The sequence below is a fragment of the Lampetra planeri genome, chromosome 27, assembly GCF_965212315.1.
Source record: "Lampetra planeri chromosome 27, kcLamPlan1.2.h2, whole genome shotgun sequence".
Taxonomy (NCBI): domain Eukaryota; kingdom Metazoa; phylum Chordata; class Hyperoartia; order Petromyzontiformes; family Petromyzontidae; genus Lampetra; species Lampetra planeri.
Genome location: NC_136133.1, coordinates 11,448,738 through 11,471,728, shown reverse-complemented (window position 1 = coordinate 11,471,728; position 22,991 = coordinate 11,448,738). Strand labels below are relative to the sequence as shown.

Genomic DNA, 22,991 nt, shown 5'->3' with positions numbered 1-22,991 from the left:
TGTGTGTGTGGTGAGTAAGAGTGTGTGATGAATGAGTGAGTGCGTGCGTGGTAAGTGTGCGTGTGTGGGGAGTGAACGTTTGAGAGGATAGGTGAGTTTTGAGCGTGTGTGTTGAGTGAGTGTGTGTGTGTACAGTGTGTGGTGAGAGAGAGAGTGTGTGTGTGTGTGGTGAGAGAGCGTGTGTGTGTGTGGTGAGAGAGAGTGTGTGTGGTGAGAGAGAGTGTGTGTGTGTGTGGTGAAAGAGAGTGTGTGTGGGGGGGAGAGAGTGTGATGAGTGAGAGTGCATGATGAGTGCGTTTGTGGTGAGTGAAATTGTAAGAGGGTAGGTGAATTGTGAGCGTGTGTGATGAGTGAGAATTTGTGGTGAGAGTGTTTGTAGAGTGAGTGTGAGGGGAGTGACTACTTTGTGGTGTGTGTGTGTGTGGTGAGTAAGAGTGTGTGATGAATGAGTGAGTGCGTGCGTGGTAAGTGTGCGTGTGTGGGGAGTGAACGTTTGAGAGGATAGGTGAGTTTTGAGCGTGTGTGTTGAGTGACTGTGTGTGTGTACAGTGTGTGCTATTTGAAACTATGAACCTTACCTTAGTTTTGATAGATTTTAGAGTGCAGTGTAATTAAGGGGCTGTTGTGTTGATGCCTTGCTCAAGCTTATATTTGGTCTTGACAAATCGGCAGGACTTTACTTACCTTTGCAATTTGTACTTTTACACTTCATATATATGTAGTAAATTAGCTTTGATCTTTCTTGCTCCTGTGTCGTTTCCTGGATGTTTTGTTGATGTGGCTTGCTGACCCACCCCTACTGAACAACTATGGAAAATAGCTTTATAGCTCATCAGTCATCCAGTCTAAATAAAAAGTTTGAGCGAGTGTGTGGTGAGTGAGAGTACGTGCGTGTGAGTGGGTATGTGTTGTCGAGTGCATGGTTAATTTGTGTGTGTGACAATCACACGTTACTCTATAATTCCATAAAAAGTAACTTTCAGCACCACATCTATTACCATCCTTAAGTGAAGGAAAATCGATCTTATTTCCAATCCTCAGAAATATATCTGCATGTTTCCTGAAGAATTCTGAGGTCTTGGGGGAGTGTAAACCCCTCTGCTCAGATAACAATGAGACAAGATGGGGGTTGACCCTGCTGGGGCTGCCATCCCTCAGATATTAGAAGTAGCTGCCCCTTGTAAGTGACTAGCTGATGTGCCATCTGTTGAGGAAGGGCGATCCATTACCTGACACTAGTAAAAGCGCCGGGCAGAAATGACCTCTCAAGCGAGCTGCTGAGGTAGGGTGGCATTTGTGTGCAGGCTACCTTCCCTATGTGATGTCATAACAACTGTCTGGTCCACAGGATGGGTTCTGCAGGATTGAAGGATGCCTTCGTGTTCCCTATGTTTTTTAAACGAGGGCCGCACTGATTGCATCAACTACCATGGCATCTCCCTTTTCATTCTGCTGCGAAAGGTCCTGGCAAGGATTATTCAACATCGCCTTGCCAGGCACGCTTAGGAGAGTATTGTGGAGCCCCAGTGATGTTTCAGGACAATGTGGTCCTGCATAGTAGCCATATTCTCTGTCCTGCTACAGCAGAGGTGTAGGAAATTTTGACATGACCTACATCTCTGCTTTGTTGACCTGGTCAAGGCCTATGATAGCATAAATAGGCCAGGGCTCTGGGTTATTCTTCACGCTCACAAACACGAAGGACCATAATGGTGGTAAAGCTGCATGGCCGGAAGTCTGAGCCATTCCCTGTTCACCTTGGGATGCAAAAGGGATGTCCTCTGGCTCCTACATTATTTAATAATTTCCCCCCCAATTTGTTCAAGAAGCTTTCAATGGCTGTACCGGAGGGATTTTCATCTGCTACAGATGTGTAATAAACGACTTCCATGACGACTGTTGACTGGCATCTTATTATTAATAGAACTTATGCACAGCTCACTCCCGCTCTCCCCGAATATTTCCCTTCTCTCGACTGCCGGGGACGAGCCGTTCTCTCTGCTCCACCGCTGAGGTTCGCCTCTCTCTCTCCCCGATCCCGCCGCTGACTGGCGGCGTTCCGGGAGGAGAGGCGAGCTTCGCTGGAGTTCCGCCACTTGGTCGATGGCGAGGAGAGGTTCGTGCAGTGAAGCGGTCCGGACTCGAGGCTTCACACACCGACCTTGAGTCCTCCCCTGCCTCTGCTTATATTCCTCTCGAGCTAAGCTCCGCCTCTAGCCACGCTCCCTCGTGGAACCTTCCCGATGGTGCCCGCACGTTCCCCTTTGACTCCGCCCATCACCCTTGGCCCAGATATATCCCTGCTTGGGATTGGATACCCGTTACCCGGTGGTGGCCGTGCAGTTACCCCTTGCCGCCCATTGGATGGCGCTCTCATTACAGATGCAATGGGAGGCTGATCGATGCCTGGGTACAGGCAAGGGATAGCTCCCTATTGGTCAACCATTTTACGTACGGAGATGATCTGGTAATTGCTGCTTACTCTGATAAGGAGTTTGATACCCTGCTGTTGAACCTGGAGCATGCCACAAAGAGATGGGGACTTACCATCAGCCCCATAAAAACTAAGCACCTGCGGCATGATTGATGGGGCAGTTGTAGAGAAAGTAGATACGTTTCCATTGCTGGGCAGTGTCGTTATGACCAGCTCCAGTTTGGCAGCAGAGGTATCCAAATCAGCTGCGTTAGTTTCCTGACCTATTGCTCCATACAAATCTTTGGGTGAGAATAGGGTTTCCCCTTTTTTTCTGGCAACAAAACAGGTGTTTAGATGTTAAAACACCAAACTGAAACTTTTTACAAGGAATCATGTCTGCATTAACCACAATACTTGTGGTCAGAATGCAACCAAAAAACACATTCTGATAATATATGCATTGTCTTTGAAACTGATTGGTCCACACCAGAGACAGCTTTTTTTTAGCCTAGTCTCAACGGTGTTAGACCAGAGGATGCCAAAAGGCGTACAGCACAAAGACACGCACTATCAGAGTAATGAGAGCTCGGGGTGAGCAACTACATCATGGGACCTCCTTTGCCAGTACCAAAATATGAGAATCGGTTTTCCCCTTTTTTATCGCAACAAAACAGGTGTTTAGATGTTAAAACACCAAACTGAAACCTTTTACAAGGAATGATGTGTGCATTAACCACAAAAGACCCAAATATGTGGGTCTTTTCTGCCACAGTTATACCCTCTTGTGTAAGCTTGCAAAATATGGAACCCTTTAAAGGAACATCTGTGTAATTTTTAAACATTCAGGCTGGCCTGCCTATGATCCATCAATCTAACCAATTTGGATTGTTTGAGGAGCTCACAGATACTTGAAAGATGGGGATGCAGTGCCATCAGTGAGCTCCGGCAGGCAAAGCTGCGTTGGCTGGGTCATGTAGCCCGCATGCCCAAGCAACTTCTGTGTGGCCGGATAGAGGGGGCTACAGAAAAGATGGGCTGATGCAGTATAGGAGGATGTGGAGCTGCGTGGACTTGCGGATGACTGGTATAGGTGGTGTCAAGATCGGCCTCTGGAGGAGGCTCATGAAGGATACTACTGGGCAGTTGGAGGCAGTCACCCTCCAGCAACAACAGAGGGCAGAGGAACGACACTCATAACAATGAGCAAAGCACCGGGCAGATAGAACGCAGAAAACTGGCACTGGGGAACTCAGGTAGCACTTCTGTGAGTAATCATAGTCCATCCATAACAGCTGGGTCTGTTCCGTGACCTGCCACCAAGCTTCGACATTTCAAGTGGCCTCAAGGTGTACTTAACGTGATACAAGAGCCATTTTGATGTCACCGCCAATAAGTGGTGAATGGCGGCTGTTGTTGGGTGTTTTAGATATACGTTTAAGGTGGCATTGTGCATACCCCAAAACTTTGCCGTTCGCAGTGATTATGTTATTGATAGCAATCGGCAAATCCCCATTCCACAAACTCAAAGGCAAAAACGGGAGTTTTGTTCTCAGTTTGTTATATGACTCCCCCTCCTTTTGTTTTGTTACCCTACATTAACTCAAACATGAAACAGGTATTTTTAAAAATGTAAAGTAGGATGAACAGGACTGTTAAATATAACTTGTACACTAAATGTATAGAATTCTGTGATTGACTGAGTGAGTAACATTGTGACCGTTTCCTCTGTCTACAGGTCACGTGACCGTGATGTCTCCCCCCACGAGTGAGCGGGACCTGGGGGCAGTAGCGGGCTCGGCTGGGGTTGCGGCACGGAGAGGGGGACCCGGGGGGGGCACAGCCCCTTCCTTGCTCTCTCTGCTGTCCCCTCAGGTGCCTTCACGTTTCCCTTTGTCTCCCTGTGTCTCCCCGTGCTTCCCTGTGTAAGTGTCTCCCTGTGTCTGTGTATCTCCATGTATCTCCGTGTCTGTGGAGGAGGCTCATGAAGGACGCTACTGGGCAGTTGGAGGCAGTCGCCTTCCAGCAACAATAGAGGGCAGAGGAGCGACGCTCACAACAACGAGCGGAGTGCCGGGTGGCTACAGCACAGAAATTTGGCGCAGTAGGGGGCACAAGGGGGTGCATTAGCCAGTCATCTCAGGCAATCCATGGCACCTGGGTCTGTCCCGTGACCTGCCAGCGGGCGTTTGACACCTCATGAGGCCTTAACGTGCACATAGCCTGGCACAAGCGCTGATGTGACGACATCACCTCCACTTCGTGGTGAATGGTGGTTGTTGTATATCTCCGTGTCTGTGTGTCTCCTCGTGTCTCTCTGTGGCTGTCACCCTGTGTCTGCGTGTCTTCATGTGTGTCTGTGTGTCTTCCAGCGTCTCCCTTTGTCTGCCTGTACCCACCCGAGTCTGGCTGTATCTGCCAGTGGTTGCCTGTACAGTAAGGCCTCGACATTTGTGAGGGTTAGATTTTTGTAAATGTAGATACTGTACTGTGTTTAAATGTGAATAAGTAATATTTAAAAAAACTTTTTAAAACACGCTTTTATGAAATGTACTAGTAATGGCAGAACTCCACGACTCCAGGAAGTGGCCCCGAAGCTTGCAATAACGTAAGGGACCGTGGCCAATTACAGCCAACGTCAGTTGACCGTGGACAATTAGACCCAAGCCGAAACGTAACATGTAAAAAAGAATGTTTAAAAATATATATTTTTTATGATAGAAGAAAGTATTGTCATCAGTATGAGATAAGTATAGCAAGTTTTCAGTCGATACCACATTGGGAAGTGGGTTAAAATTGAGTTACAAGATTTGAGGATACAACAACGACAACAACAATAGACAGAGTGAGTTAAAAGTAAGCGTGTAAAAGGGGGATTAGGTTCCCGAGTCTGACTGCACATATGGAAGAAAATGCAAATTTGTCATAACATTAATGCTCTACTGTACACATAAATAGCATCCATATGCTTAATAAAATTCTATAATACACATAGATAAGAACATAAATACTACAATACACATCAATACATTTTACTGTACATTTAGAAGTTTTATTTACCTTGGATGATGATGGGGTGTGATAATGATACTACTTTGACGATCATCGGTGCACTTGTCGCCACACTCTCCCTGATTGTTTTCTCGTTTTTCTCTATAACTCCGACTGTTGACTCGTTTACCATGGCGGCCAACAGCAAGTCTCTCCAACTACTCCACTTTTTGCGCTAAACTTATCCCTGTTTTCTACCTTTCACTCTTGCCCTTTCTGCCTCGACTCGACTCTTAGACCCCATGATCAAAATAAAAACACACTACAAATCAGGCCTAAATAGCACATAAGTCAACTGCGCTTTAAGAGTGAAAGCTTGAGCATGTGTATGGCGGCACACGGGACACTACTGTACTGCGCAAGTACAGTACCCCTCTCATGATGTGAATAGTCGAAGGAAATGTGTGTGAATGTTAAACTGGTATGCAAATATTTAATTGCGAATAATTGAATCCGCCGAAACAAATCCGCGAAGTGAAGATGTTTGACTCGTATTTGGCTCTGGTTGTGTGCACGGCCCCCTTGTCCTCTCTCCCCTGCTCCCACCCCCACTGCAGGACCGCGAGCTGGACCTGGTGGTGCTAGACCACAGCTACGCGAGGCCCTGGAGCGCGCACCCGGACGCGGGGCACACACGCCCCCCTCGCCTCCTCTTCATGCGTAAACGCAGACTGCAGCAGCAGCAGCAGGCGCTGTGAGTCGATTGCGGCGTGTGTGTGTGTTGTTTTGTGAATATAGCTCTCAGAGTTGTTCTCCATGTGTATATGTCACGATGTGCTTGACTCTATGAATGTATATGATTCTCTATGTGTGTGTATTTGATTCTCCATGGATATATATGGCTTTCTTTTTGTGTGTGATTAACTTTGTATGTATGATTTTCTTTGGGTGTATATGGCTCTGTGTGGGTATGTGTATGCTTCCGTGTGAATGATTCCCCTTTGCCCAATAATTCTGGCCACCGGTCCATCGACTCAGGACTGTATGTGGAGGTTAGAGATGTTTAATTTAGACTCAGGTGCTTAGTGCTATTATATCTTGGAGTCGATATTGTAAATCACTGTGCAGGTGGTGGCGATCTTGCCTGTTTTACAAACGGGCGAGACGACACAGTTTGAGAATGGTTTTGTTAACATTTTCAACTATTAAATTGGCGTGGTGCGAAGCCACACATATTGTCTCTTCAATCAATTTTATATGCTTCGGCATCAAGTTACCTCCTGCTAATCAGCAGTGTTTAGTAGGGAGCAAGTCTTCTATAAGACTCACCGCATTATGTCGGTCTTCCTGTCAAAGGTTGTGTCAGGTGACACCCAAAGGCAGGAAATGCCAGCAAGCAGTAACAGCAGACCGGCTGGTGCAGTCCACAGCTGCCACGCTACACACACGGGAGCAGTATGCAACAGTGTTCGGGATCACTTGGTGAATCTCTAGTAAGACTGCTGGTAGAGGCGCTTGTCGACACCTCTGACCAATTATCTGGGGACAAGTCTCTCATTGTTGAGGTGACTTCTCACCACAAAGAAGAGGCATACACAGGCGTGGAGCCAACGCAAGCCTCATAGGGGTCTTCACCATATATACCATGTGGACGAAGACATCCTCACAGGGGTGACTGAGAAGTTCTGCCCTCATCAGATACGGAGGCCCCGATGATCCTGACCAAACAGCTGAAGTGTTTGCCACAGACCAAGCAGTAGTGTCAGCTTTAGAAGATGATAATGTCTTGCCAAAACAGGTCCAACTTCGCCTCGACCAGGGCCCTCCTCCTGTTGTTCTGAGCCTACCATACACCCTGCATAATGCAGCAGGTGTGTCAGTCTCTGAAGACGATAACGTCTTTCTGGGACAGATCAATTGGCGTGTCTGCTGTCACTGGCCAGAGGTCAATGCCACATACCTAGCAATTCGCTGCGGAAGTGTCAATCTCTGAAGATGATGCCATTGGCTGGGATGAATCCATCTTCCAGGAGCCCTGAATGCAGCTGAATAAGCATCGTCTGCACACCTTCATAAAAAATGGATGTTTCTACACGTCCTGCACTTGCCGAGATGTAGGATGAGGCGCAAGGTCAATCTCACTGAACCGGAGCACCCTCAGCTGACCGAGGTGGAGTCATTCCTCAGTTGTTTGAGGACGTAGCAGGCAGGAGCCAGTGAGCGTGCCAGATGACAGGTTAACCTACTGTACAGGAGGAAAGCTCCCAGGCCCTGTGGGACGCAACAAAGGTCATCAACCACAGCATCTGCCATAAGCCCAACGAGGAAGAGGACCAGGAGTTCTAGCAGGCTTACCTCAACATTCAGGTTGAGACCGTGTTTTTCCTCAACGCGGGAAAAGACACGCTGTACATTCCCTCTTAGTTGGTAGCGGCCATCCTAGTGGGCCGAAGTTGACCACGAGCTCAAAGAAGGTCTTGTGCGCTCTGCCGTCCGAGGGCGAGATCCTCTTTAACAAGGACCTGAAGGAGCGACTTTAGAAGGTGGACGATGCCAAAAAGGCAGAAGTGTGTAAGTCCTGAAACCAACAATGTCCTTCAACTCAGCGACTCTACCACCTTGCTGCTGACATCTGGAAGGACCAAGGTCAGATGCGACTTTCAAAGAAAATGGCATTGCACATCAGTCAACAGGCTCAAAAGCTGCAGTGACCAGGGCAAGGAGCATGCTAGTTCTTCTGGGGTAAATAGCTTCCACCACGGAGATGGTACCATGGGCAAGACTTCACGTGAGGTGACTTAATTTGGCTCGATTGCATCAATGGGATGCATTTCACAGCAGTCTTGATCAATGGGTTGAACTTTCCCAACGAGCGCTTGAGTATCTAGACTGCTGAGAGCCATGGAGATAACTCGGTGGCCAGACCTTTACTTGAGACTGATGATAGTGTGTGGGTGTGGGGACCACACCTCCAAAACATATACCGTTCCAAGGCAGGTGGCCAAGACACACAGAGGGAAGCATGAATCTCCTGGAGCTTTGAGCAGTGCATCGAGCGCTTTGTCACTTTCGGACTAAGGTCCCACAGAGGTGAATTCTCAAATGCTGTGATAAAGTAACAGCTGTAGTGAGGGTGAATCGCCAAGGTTACCCAAAATTTTGATCACGAATGATGGAGGCTTGGGGGCCCTTGTGTTGTGCGAGATGTGTTATCCATATGTCAGGCATTTTCAGTTGACTGCACGGACAATGAGGAGAGCCCCCAAGGGCATGGTTTATGCCAGCCCCTGTAGGGCATTCTTCCAGTCTGTCAAGGAAGGTCAGGTTGCTCTGTCATGCTGAATCTCAACTTATGCCAATCACCAATAGGTGGAATTTGAAAACGGCTCATTGACCGCGTCCATAAAGGTATGCCTGTCGGCTATTTCTGCCTTTCACGAACACATCCTTGGAGTCCCGGTGGGTTCCTCGGCAGTGCTGTTTAGGCTCCTGTGCGCCATGGCTGTGGAGAGACCAAGGCGGTCAACGTCCATGGTTCCTTGCGACCTTAGATTGATGTTGGACATTCTCATGTGTCCTCCATTTGAAACAATGGCTATTGCTTCCGAGAGGTTTCCAACCTTAAAAATCTGTCTTTTGGACTTCTGGTGACATTGTGCAAGAGTGAGCTGATCTTTTGAGTTACCTCTTCACCAACCACTTCATGTGAGTGTCTTGATGCACCTTTTTATTTTTACGAATATATATTTTTTACTCTCGATGTCAGACCCATTAAAGGGGGTCCTAGAAAGAGACAATTGAACCCTCCCTTTACCCGTTAAACATCCTAGACAGTAAAGGAGCAGCAGGAGCAGGAAACAGGGTAGGCTAGGGCCTGCCTTGCAGTGCCACACTTTACTATACCCCGACTCCTCCCTCCCCTCCCGAACTGCAGTTAGTTGGAGCCTCCTCCTCCCTCTCCACTCCACCGGTGCCCCTAATGTTCGATCAAGGAATGAACGGGTGGAGAAACAGGAGGCGCATATCATGGCCTTGCAGGTCACGACGAACAATTTGGTGAAAAATGACAATAGGAGAGGAGACCAACTCCAGGCTCTGGAAGAGGCTTTCAATAAGTTAGAGGCTATAAACAGGAGAAGCCAATTGAAGATATTCGGGGTTCCGGAAGGGGTGGAGGGCAAAGCAAGGAATCGGACCCTCATGTATGTCAGGAAGCATCTCCCAGCTGCACTCAAGAACATCCAACTACAGGACACCCCCCCTGCGGCACCTAAAACTATAGTGCAGGCTTTCCGAGTGGGTTGAAGGGAAAACACGGCCGACATGGAGACAAAACAAGCCACCAAACCTCGCCCCCTCCTTCATCCACCTGATAAACAGAGCGGAGACTAACAACATCCTTGTCACTGACAGGAACATGAAAGGCCAAGACATACCAATCTAGGATTCCCAGGCCTTAATTTCCCCGGACCTGACCCAGCTAAACTCCAAACAGTGGGCACTGGACCTGGGGAAGAGATCGGGGGTGAGGACATGGCTTCTATACCCTGCCAAGCTCAGGGTCCACCTGAACGGGAAGCACCTAAACTTCAACCCCATAGAGGCGATGAGCAACAGGGAGATCCAGGACCTGCTGCAGGAACCACTCGGATACCAGGAGAGAGAGCATGATCTGCTGGGACACATCTAGGCACGGCACGAAGAGTGAAGCGATAGGGATGGCAGGTCATCCCCTCGCCTCATGCATCTCAGCCATGTGGGCCCCCCTCTCTTCCCTGAGACCTCAACGTCGGAGCCATCATTCCAGCGGTCTTGGTGGATCCTTGGGTCCAACGTGATATCCACCCATCGCTCTCCCCCCCGAACACGCCTATAAACATTATAGGCGTGTTTGTTTTGACCCCCACCCTCCATCCCCCGATAACCCTTATGTTGTCTTGGCCTTGCCTCATCCCCGACAATTGCAACACTCTGTTCGCGACTCACGCTGTTTACCGTTGGGGACCATGATCCCCTGGGTGCCACTGTTGGCCCCATTTAGAGTCAGCAAGTTCAAGCCCGACTCTCAACCTCGCTTACGTGACCTTATGCGACCTAATATTGGTATGGGGGCCTTTTCCTATCGTGGTGATCCCCCTCCCCTGTCCTTCCCCGGAATGTGTTTTTTTCTCAATCCCCCTCCCTCCTCCCCTGAACGATGACACTCTGTACTGTATCGTGCTCATGGACAATGCAAAGCACACAACACCGGTCACGGTGGATTGCCTCACTTTATGGCTATAACCGCAGGACACTGAGATTCCCCCCTTGGGGGGCCGGTGTTTGACCGCCTCCCCAACCTTCCCCTCTACCCCCTCCCCAACTCCCTGAGTCAGTACTTTGTAGTTCGCCATAGAAACTCACGCTTTTGTGGATCGGGCCCTCATAGTCAACAGCGGGGCCCAGCCCCCTGGCCCTCAGACCATCCCTCCCCCCTTGATACACGATGCCACTGCCAGCTAATGGGGACACTTCCCTCCATGCCTCGGTGAGGCCAGAAGGTGAGGTCGTCCGACTAAGCATCATCTCCCTGAATGACAACGGCCTTAACCACCCTATAAAAAGATGGAGGACCCTGTCCTTCCTCCAGAGGCAGATAGCTGACATCGCCTTCATACAGGAAATCCATCTCACTGAGCCTGAGTTATACTTGACCAATAGCTTTTTGACCACTATCATGTTCTTACACAGTTTATTCTGGATCCCACTGAAGAATCCCATGAACATGGTTCCTGGACACCAGATTATTGCAGGATGCTGGACTATTAACGATAATCAGAAACGAGGTCACTAGTTTCATGGAAATAAACTCCAGATCATCCCCCCAACTTCCACCCTGGTGGTCTGAGATATCCTTAAAGCTTCCCTCAGGAGCATTTTAATCTCAGATGGGGGCTGGTGGAAGAAAGAAAGGGTCAGAACCATCCTACAGCTGGAGGGGAAACTGAATGAGAAACATAGCCTATTCAAGACAACCTAATCTTGTGTGGTCCAAGGGGCAGTCAATAGACTAAGCTGGAACTAGACAAGGTGTTAAATAACCAAACCTTCCCCTTTATTAAGGACCAAGATTCCATTTCACGACCCCTCTTCCTCCACGACCAAGCTCTTAGCCCGGCTGGTCAAGCACACGCAACCTTGTAACCACATTGCTGGGATCAAGAATGCCGATGGGCGCCTCAGGACGAGGGTAGCGGAGGTTAATGAGAAGTTCTGCAGCTTCTATAAGGACCTATACTGGTCAGACCTTCCATCGAGCCCTGACTTAGAGAAAGTCCTACTTGAGACTCCTCTACCCCATGTTAATCCGGATTGGGGGGTAGCTATGGAAGCCCCGATTGAGCTCCTTGAACTCCTGGAGGCCTAGGGTTCCTCCTCCATAGGGAAGGCCTCAGGCCCCAATGGCTTCCCATTGGAGTTCTACAGAAGCCTGGGCCCCCCGATCCTAACACACCTCCTTGACACTTTAAATTAATCTGTTAGACAAGGGAAACTTGTCTAACAGATTCACATGGCCGTTGGATGCCAAGTGAAAGGCAGTGACCTTGCAGTCCGCTGCATACATTTGTCAGGCATTACATAAGGACATCTTGGCTTCGCAGAATTCTTCCTTTGGGTTTGTTTGTGGCCTTCTAATGAGTGACCATTGCCTCCTCCAGGTTCCAGCTCTGGTATGGTTGCTGAATGGTATCAGATTTTGGCAGAATAGGATGAATATAAAGTTTTCTACCTTGGTAAACACTTTTTTCTCGAGAAGAGTGTTTACCATACTGCCAGCCTTCGGTTTCTCGCCTAGCCATCCCCACAATTTCCCACTCCTTTTGATCATTGGGAGAGTCTTTCGGGGTTCATATTTCGTTGAAGAGGTAAGTGATGTGTGTTAGTTTTGTTCATGTCCTGATCCTCCTTTTCAGTGTTCTTACACTTTCAAGTTGAGGAGTTTCCAATGCTTATGTTCTGGTCAGTGTCATACTTCTCCCTCCCCCCCCCCCATCGCTTCTCCACATGGCTTCGATTGTGTCAATGGAAGGGAGGGTGTTAACGTTATTTGTGTTCATGCTACTGGAAGTGTGCTTTGCTATAAGTAGTGTAGTGAGGCTTATGGCTAGGGTGTAGGCAATGGTGATGATTGGCGGGGCAGGCACTTCTTTTTATCTGCTGTGTATTCCACGAATCGAAGAAAATTGCTGAATATTAAGATTAACATTGGGACCAGTGGCTGGCAGTATGGACTAGAGAAACGAGTTTTTACCAAGTTACACAAGCTAATTTTTCTATGCGTGTATATGGCTTTGCGTTTGTGTGTATGATTCTCTCTCTATCTCTCAGTGTGGTGGATGAGCTGGTGAATGTGGAGAGCGTGGAGCCGCCCCCGCTCGCCCCTGCAGCGCTGGGCGACTCGGCCAAGGCTCGCTCGGTGATGAACGAGTGCCAGCGTCATGTGACATTTGCTCGCTCGCACTCCGAGGCTGCTCCCCCACCTCCCGATGAGTGGGAGGACAGCGTCAGCAGGTGGGGTCACGGGGGTCATGTGGGGGTCATGGGGGTGTCATGGGGTCACATGGCACATGGATGGGGGGGATGGCACCTGGGATGCAGAGTTACATCGTTCCTTGGGGGGGGGGGGGGATGGTAATTGGGAAATGAGGATCATATGCTCCATTTAGGTCACATGAGGTATGAAATCTCATGCGGAAGTGGGGGGGTCATATGGTGCATGAGGAGAGGTGGGTTGCGGTACCTGGAGAAAGAACATCACATGGTTCGGATATCACATGATGTATTGTGGGGGCAGCACCTGTAACAATAGAGTCACGCTGTACTTCGAGGGATCACGTGGTACATGCAGGTCACATTGCGCAGGGGCAGAACTTTGGGGATTGGAGTCACATTGTGCGTGTGCCTATGTTGGCACAGATACATGCACAGCATAGTGACGGTGCGCCAGTCGGTCATCTCAGTCAACCTCGTAACACCTCGGTCTATTTCGTGGCCTACTCTCAGCGACCCTTTGACACCTCCACGTGGCCTTAAAAGTGCGCATAGCCTGGCAAAAGCACTGTAGTCACGTCACCACTGCTTAGTGGCGAACGGCGGCCATTGTTGTTGTTGTGTACAGGCTGGGGTGGAGCATCAGCCAGAACAAGTTGTTCACGAAGGTGGTGAAAGCCCTGCAGGCCGATCGGCTCACTCGTCTCGCCTACCAAGGGGTACGTGTGTGTACCCGTGTGTACCCGTGTGTCCTGTGTGTACACGTGTGTGTGTGTTTACCCTTGTGGAAGCAGTAGTGTGCTACGAATCCCAGTGACCCAAGTTCAATTCCCACTTACAGCCAATACCAGTGATGATTATCTGAACTGGTGCTGGGCCTCCCCTATGTCGACTCAGCCTCAAATGAGTACCTGGTGCAATGTCTACACCACTCGGGGTACAAAGGCAGCCAGGCGTTTTGCTGGCCACACACCCCCTCGTGTACCTTACCGACCGTCATAGGTGCTCGCGAACGGAACCTGCCCCAATAAGTCTGTTAAAGCTATCCGGAGGATCTTTGCCTTACTGTTGTGTGCGTGTGTGCACCTTGTGTGGTGCCTGTTATTTTGGTGACCCAGGTCACTCATGCAAAAGAGACATTATCTTGGTCTCTTGTATTCATTATTTTTGTTAGCTGAGATGAAATCCTTTATCTACGTGTGTATTTGTATATATGTGTGTGTTGTATACACATGAGTGTTGTATACACGTGTGTGTTGTATACACGTGTGTATTGTATACACATGTACATGTGTACACATGTCCATGCGTGTGCCCACGTATGTATCTGCTTGTGTGCGCGTGTGTATATACACAGCGAATATAAATATATGCATATTTTGTGTGTGTGTCTGTTGGGGAACAGTAGTGCAGCGGGTTAGTACGCTGCGCTACGGACCTGGCAACCGGAGTTCGATTCTCGCTCAAGGCCAACACCAGTAATGATTATCTGAACCGGTCCTGGGCCTCGCCTAGGTCCACTCAGCCTCAAATGAGTACCTGGCTAGGCATGCAAACATCACCACCGGAGAGACAAAGGCAGCCGGGCGTGGAGCTGGCCACCCACCCCATCGTGTGCTGTGCCGGCCTTCCTAAGTGCTCTGTGTGTGTGTCCGTGTGGTGTGTAGGTGAGTGGCGAAGCGGTGCTGCGCCGTGCTGCCGTGGACCGTTGTGCAAGCCGCGTACGCGCTGCGCTTGCGAGCTGTGGCTGGGAGCCACGGCTGACCCAGTGGCTCCATGCAACGCTCATTGACTCTCTGAGCGTCGCAGCACTCTCCTCCTACCTCGACGTGCTGCAGACGCTACGCTCCAAGGCACGATCACACTCACCACCGTTCTTTCCTTTGTGCATGCTAGCTGGAAAGTGGTCTGTGCTGGCAAGATTATATCAGCAACACTCACACCCCCCTCCGCACCGATGGTGCTGCTTGCACGCCAGGCACGTTTAACTCGGCACGGAGCAACCAGTTTCAAGTTGAGTTTATTTAACCAGCATGAGAGCTCAAGAGACCCAGATAGTCTCATTTTCAAGAGTGATCTGGGTCACAAACATTACAACAGCAAGACAAAAGAAATTGCATCTTCATCTGCAGCTTGTCCTTGCCTTGCTGCAGTCAGAGCAATAGCAGGCGCTCCTCTGAGGTGTGTGACAGTGGCGGCACGGGGAAGCAGACGACAAGGAAAGCCTTGAGGGACTTTCTAACTTTTGCTGAGAGGCTTGTCGAGAGGTTGTGTCGAGAGGTGGTGTCGAGAGGAGGTGTCAAGAGGCGGTGTCGGAAGGATGTGTTGATCGGCTGCATTGAGAGATGGGCTGATGGGGTACAGGAGGATATTGAGCTGGGTAGATTTGCTGATGACTGCTACCAGTGTTGTCAGCCTCTATGGAGGAGGCTCTTCAAGGACGCTACTGGGCAGTTGGAGGCAGTCCCCACCCAACAACAAGCGGAGCGCTGTGCGGCTAAAACAAAACAAGTTGGTACAGTAGGGAACACTGGAGGTGCCTTTGGCAGTCATCGGCCACTTTGCGGCAAACGGATGTTTGTTGGTGTTGAAAGGCTTTGTTGAGAGGGTAAAGTTGAAGGATGTGTTGCGAAGCTGTCATATTGATTGACTGTAGTGAGTGAGCTAGGGTGTGGAGAAGAGCATCAGTTGAATGGTTGTGCTTGCCCGCCCAGGTCCCGTCGCTGGTGGACCGCATGATCGCCCCGTCCACTACCAAGTCGGAGGCCACGAGTGCCGAGGCGCTGTCCCTCCTCCTCAAGCGCCCGTGGGACCCCGCAGTGGGGCTCTTGTCTCAATACAAACCGGTACGGGGACACGGAGACACGGAGACACAGAGATGCGTCTCTGTGTCCGACTGGTATGAGGACACGGGAACACGGGGACATGGGGACTCACAGTGGGACTTCTTTCTCAATATCTGTACACGTGCGAGTGCGAGTACGCGCATGTGTGTACGTGTGTTTGTGTACGTGTGTGTTTAAACGTGTGTTGTGTGGACACATGCACACATGTACACCTAGCATGGCACAAATCCCGTGGTGACGTCACCACCACTTCGTAGTGAACGGAGATTGTTGTTGTCATGTTGTATATGTGCCTGCAGGTGAAGTAGGGAGCGGTAGTGTAGCCATTAACTTGCTGCACAACAAACGTGGCAGCCCGAGTTCGATTCCCGCTCACACTCAACACCAGTGACAATTATCTGAACCAGTCCTGGGCCTCCCCTAAGTCGACTCAGCCTCAAATGAGTGACTGTAGTGATCTACATTGGGTCAAACTTAACATCTCTCAATGTTCGACGGCTTGTGCATCAGATCTTATTTATTCATGATGTACTTACAAAAAAATTCGCAGATTAGCTACTGGATCTCCTCTCTGTTTCAAAGAACAAATTTGACCTAAGGTCTTCGCTCATTTACCAGCTTCACATTCCCTATTGCCGTACAAATACTGGAGGAAGGGCCTTTGCTTTTGATGCCCCCAGGGTCTGGAATGCTATTGCCAATAAACTGCAACTTGAAGCACTACCTATGAGATTTTCACTCAAAACTGCTCTAGAGGAGTTGTACACCCCTAGCTGCCACTGCAATTTAGTGGCCTAAAATACAATGTTTCGCTCCGGATGATCGCTGCAAAGTATTATCTGTGTTCAGATTTAGTGTGCTGATCTTAAAGGTGCATTGAAAAATGTTGATACTCCGACTGATGCTCCTACTGTTGTGGAGTGACTCATGCAGCCAGCTATGGCTGCAGAGTTTGGTAGTACATGTTGTTTACGTCGTTTATTGTGAAAATTCGGTCACAGTTCCTATGACCACTGTTTCATTGCTTTTATGGCTTTATTTTGGTGATTTTCGAAAAGTTTTTTGGTTTGGCCATGTTTGTTTGTTGTATTACATAGTTAGACTGATGGCCTTAATCTAAGTTGTCTTGTGGTTGTTGTTGTTTGACTTGCATCCCACTGGGATTTTTGCACACAGTGTTGGTGTACAGTGCTTTTTCTGCAATATTTTGCTGTCTTTTCTTGGATTTTCTATTTGCACTTAGACACATATTTACTTTAAGATGTTTTTTGTTAATGTTTTTGTTTTTTGTTTGTTGCGGTTGCACCCGATTCAAGAGCCGAATGGCTCACAGGGCTACACCTAATAAATTAACTTGAACTTGAGTATCTGGTGCGATGTGTAAACATCGCCACTGGGGAGATGACGGCGGTCGAGTGTGGTGCTGGCGACCCACCCCGCCGTGTGCTGTGCCGGCCTTCATAGGTGCTCGCTAACAGCACTTGCTCCTACAGCCTGTTCAGGCTATAGAGAGGATCTTTACCTTTCTCTTTGGTTTGTGTACACATGCGTGTGTGTGTGTACGTGTGTGTGTGTGCAGGTGAAGCTGCTGGGTGCCCCCCTCCTCCTCATCGCCCCCAGTGGCCCTACCGCCTCCACGGCTGCTGCTGCCGCATCTCGGCGCCTGCGCTTCTGGAATTCACAGCTCTCGTGCCTGGGCAAGGTGCGGGGGGTGACTGGAGGTGGTGGTGTGCGTGAGGAGCTGTGGCACTGTGGTTAGCACACCACGCTTCGCATCTGGTGTCTTGAGTTGGATTCCTATTAACGACCAGCAACAATGATAAATATCTGAACTGGTTCTGGGTCTTCCTTAAGTGGACACAACCTTCGGTATCAAAATCAAAATCTTTATTTAGTGTAGACAAATCCAATGAGCTATGAAGCTCTTTTTCACAGATGTCCAGTAGGTGTGGTTGTGGCCACACCACCCTCTCGTGTGCCATACGTGCCTGTTAACAGCACTTGCACAAATTCCATTAAGGCTATACAGGGGAAACCTTTTGTCTCTATCTTTTGGTGGAGGTGGTGATAGTGGTGATGATGATTATGATAGGAGAAATACTTTGTTCCAGTCACTATACAAACTGCGAGTGGTGGTGGTGGTTCTTGTGGTGTGACTGGTGGCGGTGGTATAGGTGATGGTAGTGACAGTAGAGGTAATGGTGGTGGTGGCAGTTGTGGTAGAAGTGATTTTAACAGTGGTGGTGGCAGTTGTGATAGAAGTGATTTTAACAATGGTGGTGTTGGTGGTTGTGAAGACGGTAATGACGATGATGGCGATGATGTCAATAGTGGTGGTGATGTCACGCAGGTGGTGCCAGTCACTATGCACACCACGAGTGGTGGCGCTGGCTTCAGTGTGGGACAGTGTCTGGAGCACATGGTGGGCGCTGTCAGGACCAAAGTTCTGGAGGTAGCACACACTTGTCTGTCCATGTGTGTGGATGCACACATCCGTATGGGTGCTTGCGTGTGTGTGTGTGTGTGCATGCTTGCGTGCGTTTGTGCGTGCATGCTTGTGTGCGTGTATGTGTGTATTTAAGGACCTACCTCTGTTTTGTTGACCTGGTCAAGGCCTATTATACCACCAACAGGCCAGGGCTCTGGGTTTTTCTTCATGCTTTCGAGGTCCCTGACATCTGTACTACATATCTGCATTTCCCATAATATGCTAAATTCCTCTTGATATGCAAATTATTTTGTCAAGGCGCTCTTTCCCCCCTCCATCCCAGCTTAATTAGTCGCTCCAAGCCTGGGGTGTGTCATTCGACAGACCTGTTCTCCACCTGAGGACAGCTGCTTGCGTTGTGGCCGAAACGTCGTGAGAATTATTTATTATGTTTTATTTTATTATTTTATTATTATTTCCATTTTACGTGACTTTACCGAAAGAACCAAGAAGATGAATCCCTGCAGTCACGAAAGCTTTAAATCGAAATCATCAAGGACCTTCATTATAGTGAGCAGGCCCAGGTACAGCTGCATGGCCTGTTGATCTTGGGATGCGACAGAGATATCCTCTGACCCCTACACTACTGAACATCTTTGACCACATAGTTTGAAAAGCTTTCCATGGTTGTACCGGAATAATTTGATACAAATACAATGGCACGCTGATTATGCCCGGGTGTGATCAAGGGATGGCTCCCAATTATGAGTTGGATACCCTATTGCTGAGCCTGGAGCATGTCTGTAAGAGGTGAGGCCTTACCATCAGCCTCACAAAAATAAAGTATGGGTCTTTATGTCATAAAATACTAAACCCTGTCCACTTCCCATGAGTGAATGGGCAGTTGTGGAGAGAGTGGAGAAGTTTCCATACTTGAGCCGTGTGCTTTTGAATATTTCCAGCTTGGCAGCTGAGATCTTATTCAGTCAAGCGGCATTATGTTTGTGAAATTCTGTGGAAGCTACCTGGCCTGTCGCTCCACACAAAGCTTTGAGTCTTCTCAGCCACGGTTATTCTATTCCTTCTCTATGCTTGCAAAACGTGGACCCCTCTGCAGGAACATTGTGCCGGTTTAAAACATTCAGGCTGGCCTGCCTACAATTCATCCTGAGTTTTACCAGGCAGAATTGTGTGAGGTCATTGAAAGTCCCATCAGTGAGCTCCTCCGGCAGGCAAGGCATTCCCAAGCAGCTTCTGTTGGCCAGATAGAGGGTGCTAAATGGGTGCGTTTGGGCTGGTATCGGAGGATGTGGAGCTGAGTAGACTTGCCATTGATCAGCAGTGTCAAGATTGGCCTCTGTGGAGGAGGTTCGTGTAGGATGCTACTGGGCCCTCCAACAACAACGGCGGGTGAAGGAGCAACACTCACAACAACGAGCGGAGTGCTTGGCGGCTAAAACGCATCTAGTTAGCACCATGAGGAGCACAGGTGGTTTGTCCCACGACCTCCTGTCAGCGAGCCTTCGACACTTCACATGGCGTTAATGTGCTGTTACTGCCACTTAGTGGCGAATCATGGTTGTTGTTGTACGTGTGTGTGTGTGTTTGTGTGTTTACAGCTTCAGCACCACTTCCCAAACCGACCGGTAGTTCTAATTGGCTGGAACGTGGGAGCATTGGTGGCGTGTCACGTGAGTTCACACACAAACACAAAGCTCAACATATACACATACCCGCACACATGCAAACACTCTCGCACACACACAAACAGGGAATGTCACACACACCCATACTGGGGTGCTTGTGTGCGTGTTTGCAGGTGTCTCTAATGGAGAGCGTCTCAGCTGTTGTCTGCCTCGGCTTCCCACTCTTCACCACAGAGGGCGAGAGAGGGGTGAGACACAAAGACAAAGGTCCCCATTTTGTCTGTGAGCTGTCGTGTGGTTATGTGTTCGTGTGGCCGTGTGCTGCCGTACGGCGGTGTGCGCGCTCTGTGACCATGTGACTATGTGCTGCCTTGTGCTGCCATGTGACTGTGTGCTGTCGTGTGCTACCATGTGACCGTGTAACCATCTGTTAGGGTGTGACTATGTGCTGCCATGTGACCATGTGACCATGTGACCATGTGACCGCGTGCTACGGTGTGACCGTGTGCTGCCGTGTGGCCGGGCCAGGATGTGGACGACCCTCTGCTGGAGCTGCGAGTCCCAACGTTGTTTGTGATTGGGCAGCGCTCGACCCTCAGCTCGCCCGCCGCCATGGACGAGTTCCGCGAGCGACTCCGCGCTCACAGTGGCCTCGTCATCGTCGGGGGCGCCGACTCGAGTCTCCGGTGCGTCACTCCGCACCGCCACATCGTCAGACCGCAAGGTCACACCATCACATCGCACCATTACACTACACCATCAGACCGCAAGGTCACACCGTCACACCGCACCGTCACACAGTACCATTCCACAGGCACACCACACCATCGTACTGTCACACCGCACCGTCACACTGCATCGTCACACCGCACAATCGCACCACACAATCACACTGCACTGTCGCACCGTCACACCACACTGTCGCACTACAGTCTTGCTATCGCACCAAACTGTCACACCGCACCATCACCCTAGCGCCACCTCGGCATCACATCAGCGTCACGGTATCATGCCACATCCCTGCGCTGTCACGCCCGTCCATCACAGCGCATCGTTACACTGCCACATATCATCACACACCACCATCACACCGTTGCTTCACACCACAGCGACACCTAAGCGTCGCACCGTTACACCACACCACCACACCGCACCATCACCATCGCGTCCCCTCATTGTCATACGGTATTCACATACCAGAGTTTGTATGTGTGTGTATATTTGTGTATATGTGTGGGGGGGAGCGATAGTGCAGCTCTATCCCCCCACATGTACACATTAAATGAGTCTTATTCATTGAAAGTGAAGGGCGAGTCTAAACATATTTAGTGCTTGTACACTGAGATGTGTGTGTCCTCTGTGACGTGTGTACACTGCTGTGTGTGCGCATCATGATGCGAGTACTGGGATGTGTGTATACACTGTCCTATAAACCTGGAGACCCGAGTTCGATTCCCGAACCAGTGACGATTATCTGAACTGGTCATGGACCTTCCCTAGGTCGACTCTTGCCTCAAATGAGTACATGGTGCGGTGTGTAATCATCTCCAATAGGGAGATACGTGGTTGGGCGCGGTGCTGGCCACCCACCCCCTCCCATGCTGTGCCAGCCTTCAAAGGTACTCACTAACAGCCCTTGCCCCAGCAGTTTGTTAAAGCGTTAAAGGCTATACTGCGTTTTTTGTCTTGCACCCCTGTGTGTGTGCAGGATGAACAAGACTAAGCGACGGTTGGAGGGTCTCACACAAAGCATGGTGGATCGCTGCATTCAGGTGTGTCTCTGAATATCTCTATGAATACTCTTTGGTTCTTTCGGTAAAGTCACGTAGGTAGAAAAAACGCAGACACAACTTCAACCGAGAAGATGGGTACAAACTGAGCAATCATTGGAAGGACGTTATTAACCAAGTCAAATCTTAACTGACTGTGATGTTTCCATCCTACCTGCCTATGTCAGCTGTTATTTCTGACTCTCTCTGTGTGTCTCTCTCTCTGTGTCTCCCTCTCATCATGTGTACCTCTTGCTCTTAGGGTTTCTTTTTGTTCCTGTTGCCCGGGTCTTCTGACATTGACATGCTAATATTCTCATTGGCACGGTGGCTGTGCCGTCTCACATTGACATGCTAATCTTTAACATTTACAGCTTCAAATCAAGATTTACGTACAAATACCTTCTCTAGCTCCGCCCACTTACCCTTGGGTTGGGCCCACCAAAATCCTATATAAACTCTTGTTGCAGCAGCTCTTTCTCCTACGTCAGCGGTCCTGCTGTGTTTGTTTCACACCTGATGATGGTTGCTTGTGTTACGATCGAAACGTTGTGATCTATTATAATTTTTTCTACCTACGTGACTTTACCGAAAGAACCAAGGAGTATGGATTCCTGCAGTCACGAAAGCTTCAAATCAAGATCTCTATGAATGTGTGTATTTCTACGTCTATGAATGTTTGTGCATCTCTGTGAATGCATGGATATATTTTTTATGAATGTGCGTCTCTGAATGTGGGTGTATCTGTATATATATATCTATGAATTTGTGTGTCTCTATTTAACCCTTTCCTGTTCCGAGACATCTGCAAGTTGCAGAGTGGGTCCTGTTCACCGCTGAATTTCAACGCGCAAGCGGTTTAGCATTATATTTATAGAGGTGAAGCGCTGCTGTTTTTAATGACATTGTCCTGTACTCACTGCAGGTAACTGTAGCGACACGAATGCACTCCACGATAGCTGGTACCAAACTGCTACATGCCCCCCCCGCATGGCCTTTTACTTCCGACTCCATTCGCAATAGATTCTGTTCCGATGATGTAAACGTACGGAATCGGAACGGAATCGGAAGGAAAACTGACGATGTACACGTACGTCATTAGAACAGGAATAGGTTAATGTGTTGTCTCTATGAATGTGTGTGTCTCCATGTATCTCTATGCATGTGTGCGTTTCTCCGTGTGTATGTGTGTCTCGATCTCTCAGGATGAAATCTCAGACTTCCTCTCCTGGGTGCTGGGTCGCGCTGCCTCCGCCCATGTGGGCCCCGACCCCCCAGGGGGCGATGGGGGCGCGGGGGGCGGTGGGGGCGATGCAGGTGGTCGGAGGAAGGGAGGGGGCGGCGGCGGAGGGGGCGGCGGCGGGGGGG

The 22,991-nt window shown here is 49.4% G+C and overlaps 1 protein-coding gene across 1 annotated transcript in view; it reads left to right on the top strand.

Annotated features, from left to right (window-relative positions):
- LOC144727934 (KAT8 regulatory NSL complex subunit 3-like) overlaps positions 1-22,987 on the top strand; it is a gene marked incomplete at its 3' end in the record, with an annotated part of 27,153 nt that extends 4,166 nt beyond the window's left edge. The window contains exons 2-14 of the mRNA XM_078607063.1: positions 4,152-4,288; positions 6,022-6,158; positions 12,773-12,955; positions 13,563-13,653; positions 14,602-14,787; positions 15,649-15,780; positions 17,360-17,482; positions 18,131-18,232; positions 19,828-19,899; positions 20,028-20,102; positions 20,383-20,540; positions 21,563-21,626; positions 22,829-22,987. Of these exons, the coding sequence (XP_078463189.1) occupies positions 4,166-4,288; positions 6,022-6,158; positions 12,773-12,955; positions 13,563-13,653; positions 14,602-14,787; positions 15,649-15,780; positions 17,360-17,482; positions 18,131-18,232; positions 19,828-19,899; positions 20,028-20,102; positions 20,383-20,540; positions 21,563-21,626; positions 22,829-22,987 (1,605 nt within the window). The remainder of the gene's footprint in view (positions 1-4,151; positions 4,289-6,021; positions 6,159-12,772; positions 12,956-13,562; positions 13,654-14,601; positions 14,788-15,648; positions 15,781-17,359; positions 17,483-18,130; positions 18,233-19,827; positions 19,900-20,027; positions 20,103-20,382; positions 20,541-21,562; positions 21,627-22,828) is intronic.
- Between the last annotated feature and the right edge of the window lie 4 nt (positions 22,988-22,991).